The following is a 10,000-nucleotide window of genomic DNA, read 5'->3' as shown; positions in this document are numbered from 1 at the left end:
TAAGCTGGACTCTATACAGTACATACTTCAACATTTTCCCACTTGTATGCATAAATTAAACCATATTTAATACTGAATAATCTAGTGCGTAAGACAGTAATAAGCAGGTTGGTGTCTAAATCATCGAGTGTCTCTACTTTCTGACCCAGTTTTCCTGAATAAAGAAAGGAGGAGGAATGCTGTTGACAGTCATACTGTGCCATTTTAATTTAATGATTGTTAATAATTCAATGCTTATCCAATATTCAGCAGTGGGTTCGGGGTGGAAGTTATTTTCAGATCGCTGTAACAGGGAAAACAGGATTTGCGGGTCAGGAGGAGGCTGGAGAGACCGGCGATGAACTCGGCGACTCGAAGACGCTTTCAAGTCAAGTTTAGGCTTTATTGTCCAACAAGGGGAAATGTGGTTGCAGTCAGGACCAGACAACAACATAACCAACACATTAGAAAAACAATAAAACACAATAATAAAGAAAAAACAACAAACAGTGAGACAATAAAAAGTCAAAAACCGAACATTACCTGAGATCACTAAAAATGCAACTAAGATTAACAAGAGCAGTGAACCAAAATAGCAGCCATGGCTGAAAAATAAATAAGTGGGAATAGTCTTCCTCCAAAATTAGATTTCCACCAGCTGATAAAAATAAAGCAGCCATATCTACTCTTATAAAATGATCTTTCTACTTTCTAAAGGCCAGAAGGAAACTGAAGTACTTGGCTGATGAAATGAGAATCCCTTTGCAGACTGGATCCTCCATATTTTAAAGATACTGAATGATGAAGAAAGTGAAATATTCCCCTCTCTTCTTCACCCCAAATTTCACTCATGTTTTTGGTGTTTTGACAGATCACTGGGAATTAGCGCTACATTTTCTGTAGAATAATCTTTAACTGTAATTTCAGTTTACTGATAAGTTTTTATTTTTGCCCTTTAAGACCTATAGGATGGTGAGGTAGACAGCAGAGGTGGGGACCCGGGTCACATGACTTGGGACTCAAGTCAGACTCGAGTCACAGTTTTAATTTCTTGAGACTTGACTTGATGCATGAAGAGAAGACTTGAGACTTGACTTGATGCATGAAGAGAAGACTTGAGACTTGACTTGACTTGACTTGGGTTCTGGTGACTTGGGACTTGACTCTGACTTGTACTTTGATGACTTGAAAAGGTTTCTAAAGTCTTGACTTGAGATCTTGTGTTTGTGTAAATGACTCAGATTGAAAGTGATGAGATTTGTTCCAGCGGACGACTGAATTTAAATTCTGTTTTCTGAATTTGTATGGAATGATTGAATTTATTGAAGTTGAAACTGATTCTAGAAATCAAACTCATGATGCTCTTACCAAGTTTTTATCCTATTAAAACCATATTGCATTGAAAAGTCCTAGATATTTAGTTTTCTTCAAGATATTAAATTGATACTGGACTCTTGATTTGTTCTGACTTGACTTGCTGTTCTACATTTAGACTTGAGACTTGATTTGAGACTTGTGCCTCAAGACTTGAGACCGACTTAGGACTCGAGCAAAGTTGACTCTGGTAGACAGAGAACACAACTATAGCTTGCACTTACACAGTATACAGGAAAGACTCCGCCCCTGCATGTAATCGATGTGCTGTGCTGTGTGCAGGAGATCAAGCTGGCCCAGAAGCGGGCTCAGAAGTACTCTGCGGTGCCGGACATGTGGTCCAAGTGCCTGCTGGGTCACTGCTACGGCCTCTGGTTCATCTACCTGCCCACCTTCGTCCGGGCCGAGAGCGCCAAGGTGCGCGCGCTGCACACCGCCTACGACGTCCTCAAGCACATGGAGAACCGCAAGGTGGTGCTGCCGGACGAGGTGAGGTCAAAGGTCGCCGCTGCAAAAGGGTTTTTCTTGTGTCTCGAACCACCGGGCCGCCTTGCCGCCATGTTTGAACATCACAGTGTGTGACCGTCAATGTGTGACCGTCAGTGTCTGTCAGTGTGTGTGACAGTCAGTGTGTGATCATCAGTGTGTTAATCAGTGTGTGTGACAGTCAGTGTGTGATCATCAGTGTGTGTTAATCAGTGTGTGTGACAGTCAGTGTGTGATCATCAGTGTGTGTCTGTCAGTGTGTGTGGTAGTCAGTGTGTGTCAGTGTGTGTGACAGCCAGTGTGTGATCATCAGTGTGTGTCTGTCAGTGTGTATAACAGTGAGTGTGTGTGTGACCGCTAAGCTAAGTTAGCTAATTACAAAATACATCTCCCTGCGAGAATGACTGCTTATACTAGTTAGAGTTACTACAAATTACCGGGATATAGTGTGTGGCTCATGTCTGTCTCCCCGCAATCTATCTTATTCATGACAGTGTAAACTCTTCATATTAAAAATAAGACTTTTCCTGTGAATGGAAGACGAAACTTCAAAATAAGAGCTAACTTACTGTGTTTACTCACAGTGTGTTCCTACACTCTGGGAGGCGGAGCTTGTCTTCCATGGCTCTGACTTGATGGAAAGATGAACCTTGAGCAGATATGTTGTTGTTGAAAAGTTTTTCAGAGTATTTCATCCTTCTGGGATTTGGATCTGTTTACGTTGTCGACTTGACAAGGCGACTACAGTCTGACCACTGCATCTGACACAAGGCGTCACAAACGTGTTACTGTAATGTTCAGTATAGATGCGCACCGAATTTTCTGACACTTGATATCGCAGTCCTTTGCGATGTGTTTATCGCGGAAATTCATATCACAATGACAATAAATATAGGATACATGGTGCAGCCCAGTCAGTGTGTGTGTGGGTCCCTCTGTGTCCAGGTGTGTTACCGGATCCTGATGCAGCTGTGCGGTCAGTACGGCCAGCCGGTCCTCGCTGTCAGAGTGCTGCTGGAGATGAAGAAGGCCGGGATCACTCCCAACACCATCACCTACGGATACTACAACAAGGTCAGGACACACACACACACGCACACACACACACACACACACACGCACTGAAAGGTTGATATTTTAGCGATGCAAGGTTTTCACCTGACAGCAGCTGTATGAGGTTGAGTGTTAATTTTGAGCAAATTACCATAAGCTAAATGCAGTAAATGCTGGCTCTGTCTGCCTCACCAGACCGGAAACATCTGGCAGCTCACCAGTCATCATTTAGAGCTTCTTTCTCTTCCATAAATGAATTTGGTGGTGAAAGTGGTTTGTGATTTTTACAATCCAGCAGCTGCTGTGGCAGCAACACTTCCTCAGTGCAGTTTCAGTTTCGTGCAGGTGCATGAGGCAGCAGGCTGAGCAGGAACACACACACACACACACACACACACACACACACATCAGCCAGGAGGAACTCTCTCAGCCAGACAGTGTGTTTCAAAACATAATGACAAATTAAGTGGATGGAGAGATGGAGATAGATAGATAGATAGATAGATAGATAGAAAGAAAGAAAGAAAGAAAGAAAGAAATCCTCATGCTCAGTTCTCCTCTCTCCCCTGTCTCTCCTCTCTCCTCTCTCTCTCTCCTCCTCTCCTCTCTCTCCTCCCATCCTCTCCTCCTCTCCTCTCCTCTCCTCCTCTCTCTCCTCTCCTCTCCTCTCTCTCCTCTCCTCTCTCCTCTCCTCTTCTCTCTCCTCTCCTCTCCTCTCTCTCCTCTCCTCTCTCCTCTCTCCTCTCCTCTCTCTCTCTCCTCCTCTCCTCTCTCCTCTCCTCTCTCTCTCCTCTCTCTCTCTCTCTCTCTCCTCTCTCCTCTCCCTCTCTCCTCAGGCGGTGCTGGAGAGCAAGTGGCCCTCCACCAATCAGGGCGGCCGTCTCCGCTGGGCCAAGCTGCGGAACGTCGTGTTGGCCGTGGCCCAGTTCAGACAGCCAATCAAACGGCGGCAGAAGAGCGGCTCGGTGGGGTCGCGGGGAGGTCAGGAGGATTCCATCAAACAGTCTTGCTGCATACATTTGCATATTAATGAGGAAAAACTGGTTTTGTTGAAACTATTGTAACTCTTTAATACTTTAAAATATGGAGTTCATATTAATACCACCCATGTGTTATGTGAAGGCAAGTATGTTGACATAGAAATATTTGCTAATAAACATTAATTAGCATAACTGGTTATGTTTGATATATTGTGGTGATTATGACAGGACATTTGGAAGCTCAGCTGCTTCTTGTTTTGTTTTTTCTTTTAAAAGACGTGACGATGGACAGTCTTCAGAGGCCCCGCCCCCACTCCAGCCTGATTCGTCAGTCCAGCTGGAGCGGGTTGAGTGAAAGCTCCAGCCACGAATCCCTGACCGGCCCGCTGGTGAAGAGCAACAGTCTGAACAGCATGAAGACCTCGACTGACAGTCAGTGACAAACTACCTCTCCTCTTACCAAGTTTTTATCCTGTTGAAACCATATTGCATTGAAAAGATATTTAGTTTTCTTTAAGATAGGACTCTTGATTTGTTCTGACTTGACTTGCTGTTTTACATTTAGACTTGAGACTTGACATTAATGACGTGGACTTGACTTGGACTTGACTTGATAATCTACATTTAGACTTGGGACTTGTGTCTCAAGACTTGAGACTGACTTGGGACTCGAGAAAAGTTGACTTGATCACACCCCTGCTATCAACCCTCACAGATATATTATGGTTATTTTGTGCTATGAGACAGTAAAAACTTTACTTATTTCCCCTTTATCTTCCTGTTCCTCTCCCTCTTTTCCTCCCTCAGAGGTGAAACTGTCCAGCAAGGCCGTCCTCCGTAACACAGGGACCAACGGCTGCAGCGACGCCTCGTCCCGGAAACCCCCGCTGGGCCCCCGGGACACCTGCACCCCCCCTCCGGCGCCCCCCGGCGGCGTCCTGGTACGACGGAGTCAGGTCTGCCTCTCCACCTTCTACAAAGACTGTGCAGAGACGGCCGACTCGGACCCGGACTGCAGCTGCCAGCCTGCGGACAGAGACGGCAGGTCGGTCTTCAATCTGTCAACTGTTAAATCAATTCTTTAAACTCATCTTTACTGACTTGCTGTTTATGTAATGATCTGTTGGTTTACTTTAATGTTGGTTTACTTTAATGTTTTTTTACCTTGGTTTCATATTTCTTCATTGATTTCATTGCTTTTACTGTCCATTGCAGCTGTTTTGAGTGTTATATATACATATAAAATAGACTAAATTTACAGTCTAATTTATTCATCTAATATTTTTAGGATATTTCATCACATCACCAGCACCTTACCATATCATGACTGCATACATTTCTATTCCTGTGTGGCCCCAGAGGGAATTGACCCGCTAATCTTGGCAGTGTTAGTGCCTTGCTCTACCCATTGAGCTACACAGCGACTTTAACCCCCACCCCTGGCAGTGTTATTGAGCTGTATCAGACTCATTCTCCCTCTGACCTTTGACCTCCAGACCTGCAGGCTCGCGGGACTTGTCCGGCCGAAACAAAGGCGTGGACGAGAACTACAACAACGTGTCTTCCCCGAGTCGAGGAGGGCTGGCCGGGAAACTGCAGCAGCTGCTCACCCCGACCCGACACAGAGTCTCCGTCCGCCGAGCCGCCAGCGTGGACGACCGGCGTCCGGGAGGGGGAGGGGGAGGGGGAGGGGGAGTGGGGGGGCGCAGGGTGTCGGAGCAGAGGCAGTCCCGGAAAGCTCAAGTGGCCGAAACGCTGCTGAAAGCCAAGGAGAGGCTGGTCAACGCTACCTCAGAGGTCAGTGAGGGGGGAAGAGATGGATGGATGGATGGATGGATACATAGATTGACTGAAAGATAGATTGGTTGATAGAGATTGATGAAACAGATGCGTCACTAGCTGTTCACATTATCAGTGAATAGATGATAGAAAGAGAGATCGATGTCACTTGAGATGTGAAATCTGGAATTGCTCCATAAAGAAAGAATGGGAGACTTTGTAAAGAGTTTGTGAAGCCTCTGTATGTTTTTACCGTTTCGACCCAAATGAGCTTTATTCCGTAGTATTGGAGAAGAATAATCCTGATTACTCTCCCAGCTTCCTTTACCATCACTCCCAGTCTCAGATATTGATTATCCAGTATTATATGAGCATAACATGTATGTTAAAATAAATCATATTCCCCTTTAACTTTCCACTGTGGATGTGTTCAGACAGTCGCCTGCTGACTAATCTGCTCCTTGTCATCTGTTCGCAGAGTTCGTTGTCAGTGGGCAGTGACATCGACTTGACCGACACGCCCAGCCCGGCCTATCCGCTGCGCCGGTCCTGGGACGCCAATCAAGAGGGGGTGGGGCTAGAGGTAAATGGACCAGTCTGGGAAAATGTGTTGTGTAGCAGCTAGCATGGTTTAGCTCTTAAAGTACTGCTGACCCCTCCCTCCCCTAAGTGTTACCACTGACCCCTCCTCTAAATGTTACCACTGACCCCTCCCTCCCCTAAGTGTTACCACTGACCCCTCCTCTAAATGTTACCGCTGACCCCTCCCTCCCCTAAGTGTCACCGCTGACCACCCCCCATTTAAGCATTACTGCTGACCCCTCCCTCCCCTAAAATGTAACCACTGACCCCCCCTCCCCTAAGCGTTATTGCTGATCCCTCCCTCCCCTGAGTGTTGCTACTGACTCCTCCCTCCCTTTAGTTTTACTGCTGACTCCTCCCTCCCCTAAATGTAACCACTGACCCCCCCTCCCCTAAGCGTTATTGCTGATCCCTCCCTCCCCTTTGCGTCAGGTGCTGATGTCCAGCTGCTCTCTGTGTCGGAGCTGTAACTCGTTGGTGTATGATGAGGAGATCATGGCCGGCTGGACGTCCGACGACTCCAACCTTAACTCCTCCTGCCCCTTCTGCTCTGCCTCCTTCGTCCCGTTCCTCAACGCTGAGATCTGCGACCTCGGACCTGTCAGCAGGTACCAACCTCTACCGACCTCTGCTAACATCTACTAACATCTACTAACCTCTACTAACCTGTACCGACCTCTACTAACATCTACTAACCTCTACCAACCTCTACCAACCTCTGCTAACCACTGACCCACTACCAACCTCTACCAACCTGTACCAAACTCTACTAACTTTTACCAACCTCTACCAAACTCTACTACCTTCTACAAACCTCCACCAACATCTACTAACCTCTACCAACCTCTACAAACCTCCACCAACATCTACTAACCTCTACTAACTTTTACCAGCCTCTACCAACCTCTACCAACTTTTACCAACCTCTACTAACTTTTTCCAACCTCTACTAACCTCTACTAACTTTTACCAGCCTCTACCAAACTCTACTGCCTTCTACCAACCTCCACCAACCTCTACTAACCTCTACTAACTTTTACCAAACTCTACTAACCTCCACTAACCTCTACCAACCTGTACCAACCTCTGCTAACCACTGACCCACTACCAACCTCTACTAACTTCTACCAACCTCTACCAAACTCTACCTTCTACCAATCTGTACCAACCTCTACCAAACTCTACCTTCTACCAATCTGTACCAACCTCTACCAAACACCGGCCTCAGATGGCGCTGCAGTTCATTTGCATTTAGGCTCCGTTCACACTGCAGGCCATTGCGCTCAATTCTGAACTGCTGCTCATATCAGATTTATTTGGATGACTGTTCATATCTATTGTAGGATGTAATGTAATAAGCAGAGTAACAACAACAAAAGCCAGTTTGTACACTGTGGTTATAAGAACTCACGGTCTCTCGTCCAATCACAGTGCATGGTCAGAAATAAATGTTGTTGATGATTTTGAAGTTACATGTAAATAAACATAATTATTGCTATTATTATTATTTGGGTATTCCTAAATTTGATTATCTTTTGAAATTGTACAACAATCAAAATCACTTAATTCACACTATAATGCTAAGTAAGTAATTTATCTTTGTGACATTTGGTGGAAAAAAACACAACTTTTTTCCAGTTTGTCTCTGGAGAATGGAACCCAGCTTTCCATTTTATATCGAAGCACTGAGATCAGCCTCCGCACATCTATCCCAGCATGCATCCATGTTAATTCTTCTTCTCTGTCCTGTCGGTCAGCGTGGAGCGCAGCCAGTGGAACGTGGAGGACGAGGTGGAGAGCGCGGCGCGGGCGCCCGGCGGACAGGACGGCTTCCTGCGGCCGCACTGCAACGGCCTGAGTGAAGACTCCGGCTCCGAGACCAGCGGCTACTCAGAGAGCAGCAGCACCACCATGGTAACACACACACACACACACACACACACACACACACACACAGTAGGGTTATCTGTTGAGCCTGATATCAGCTCGATTCCAGTATACACTACCAGTCAAAAGTCACCTGCATTTTTCTTTATTTTTGCTATTTTCCACATTTTAGAATAATAGTTAAGACTCAAAACTATGAAATAACACAAATAGAATTATGCAGTGACCAAAAAAGTGTTAAACAAATCAAAACTATCTTATATTTTAGATTCTTTAAAGTAGCCGCCCTTTGCCTTGATGGAAAGGCAAAGGCTTTGGAAAGAAATTCATACATAGGATCAACTTCACTATTTATATTTGTCTAAGAAACTCATTTCAAGCATTTAAGCAGAAGCCTTTAGATCAAAATGGCTTTAAGAGAATGAAACACAGAACATTCAGTCAGGTGGTCCAGACTGTGGACTGGTAGTGTAGTTAGTAGTTGGTATTTCCCTGTTTCACTCTCTGTGTGTCCCTCAGGGGTCGGCGGGGGGCGGGGCTCCCCAGGTGACGGTGGCCTACCTGAGCCCTCTGGTTCTGCGGAAGGAGCTGGAGAGTCTGCTGGAGAACGAGGGCGAGGCGGTGCTGGCCCAGGCTCAGCTCCTGGACAGCCACTCCATCATCTTCTGGAACCTGGTCTGGTACTTCCAGCGCCTCGGTCTGCCCAGCAACCTGCTGCAGCTGGTCCGGGCCTCGCCGCTCGCCAGCCAGCTCACTCAGGTAACAGCTGCGGTCTGACGCGGCGTTCATATTGTGAGCTTTTTTTTTTAGGCCACAAAATGTGAAAGCGGCGTAGCTCCCAAACTCCCAGCATGCTCAGTAAACGCTGTGCAGGAAAACCCACTGATCCTGAAGAGTCTTCACCTCCTCTGTGTGTGTGTGTGTGTGTGTGTGTGTGTGTCACCCAGTCGGAGAGCTGTGCGGTGCGGGTGCGGCTCCTGTGGGACACCCTGAGCCCCGACACGGACCACTGGCCCCCCCTCTACATCCTCTGGAGGATCCACAGTAAGACTCACTGAACCCCCACATGACGTTTGATGATGTTGTTCTTTTATTTAAGATGGATCTGGTCCAGTCAGTCAGGCTCCTCTGATATGATGCAGTTTGATTGATTACAGATTTGTGGTAGAATTGATCAATACCACACTGAGCTGACTCTAATGCATGTGACGCTTTAATCAGATTCCACACACATCAGATGCTGTTTAGTTTGTAGCAGTAGAACTATTTACAGTTTAGGCATTTAGGCTCTTATCCAGAGCGACTTACAATTAGTGCAAACATTCCTCAAGCATCAATAGGATAAGTAGCCAGATAATAATAATAATAATAATAATAATGATAATATTCATTTATATAGCACTTATCAAAACATTAAAAGTGCTTTACAGAAGAGTAAAAGCAGGCGCTAAAAACTGAACAGACTAAAAACTATAAAGTTAAGACAAAAAAAATAATCATAGCATAAAATAAAAAAAGCATAAAAATAAGATAGCATAATAAAGAACCAGGGCATTAATAATAGAACCGTTATGAAAAGGCTTTTCTATAAATAGTAGCAGTAGATAACAGTAGTTCAGAGTGCCATGAAAACAAAATGTGCTGTAACAATCAGAAAATCCCTCCTGTCAGCAGTTATGTTAACTCCATAAGCAGGTGTTATGTATACTAATCTAACCCCCCCCTCCCCCCCCTCCACCAGGTGGCGTGCCGATGCGCAGCTACAGCTGGCGGAGACACAGCCACCCGTTCACCCTGTCCTTCCTGGAGGAGGTGCTGCGCTGGGTGGGCATGAACGAGGTGCACAAGGCCGTCACCCTGTTCCTGGAGACTCTGGCCAA

At 45.9% G+C, this 10,000-nt stretch overlaps 2 protein-coding genes across 2 annotated transcripts in view; one reads left to right on the top strand and one right to left on the bottom strand.

Annotated features, from left to right (window-relative positions):
* The window catches only part of aldh5a1 (aldehyde dehydrogenase 5 family, member A1 (succinate-semialdehyde dehydrogenase)), a 132,122-nt gene that overhangs the window by 68,043 nt on the left and 54,079 nt on the right, over window positions 1-10,000 (bottom strand). The gene's annotated exons all lie outside the window — the stretch shown is intronic.
* Window positions 1-10,000, top strand: part of dennd4b (DENN/MADD domain containing 4B) — a 57,524-nt gene that overhangs the window by 45,115 nt on the left and 2,409 nt on the right. The window contains 12 exon segments of the mRNA XM_078287059.1: window positions 1,636-1,842; window positions 2,785-2,913; window positions 3,729-3,873; window positions 4,149-4,304; window positions 4,680-4,917; window positions 5,369-5,669; window positions 6,130-6,234; window positions 6,666-6,841; window positions 7,991-8,147; window positions 8,640-8,879; window positions 9,068-9,164; window positions 9,862-10,000. The exon segment at window positions 9,862-10,000 is cut by the window's right edge and continues 27 nt beyond it. Coding sequence (XP_078143185.1) covers window positions 1,636-1,842; window positions 2,785-2,913; window positions 3,729-3,873; window positions 4,149-4,304; window positions 4,680-4,917; window positions 5,369-5,669; window positions 6,130-6,234; window positions 6,666-6,841; window positions 7,991-8,147; window positions 8,640-8,879; window positions 9,068-9,164; window positions 9,862-10,000 — 2,090 coding nt within the window.

This window comes from Centroberyx gerrardi, chromosome 12, assembly GCF_048128805.1.
Source record: "Centroberyx gerrardi isolate f3 chromosome 12, fCenGer3.hap1.cur.20231027, whole genome shotgun sequence".
Classification (NCBI taxonomy): Eukaryota; Metazoa; Chordata; class Actinopteri; order Beryciformes; family Berycidae; genus Centroberyx; species Centroberyx gerrardi.
This window is presented reverse-complemented; position numbering and strand designations above follow the sequence as displayed.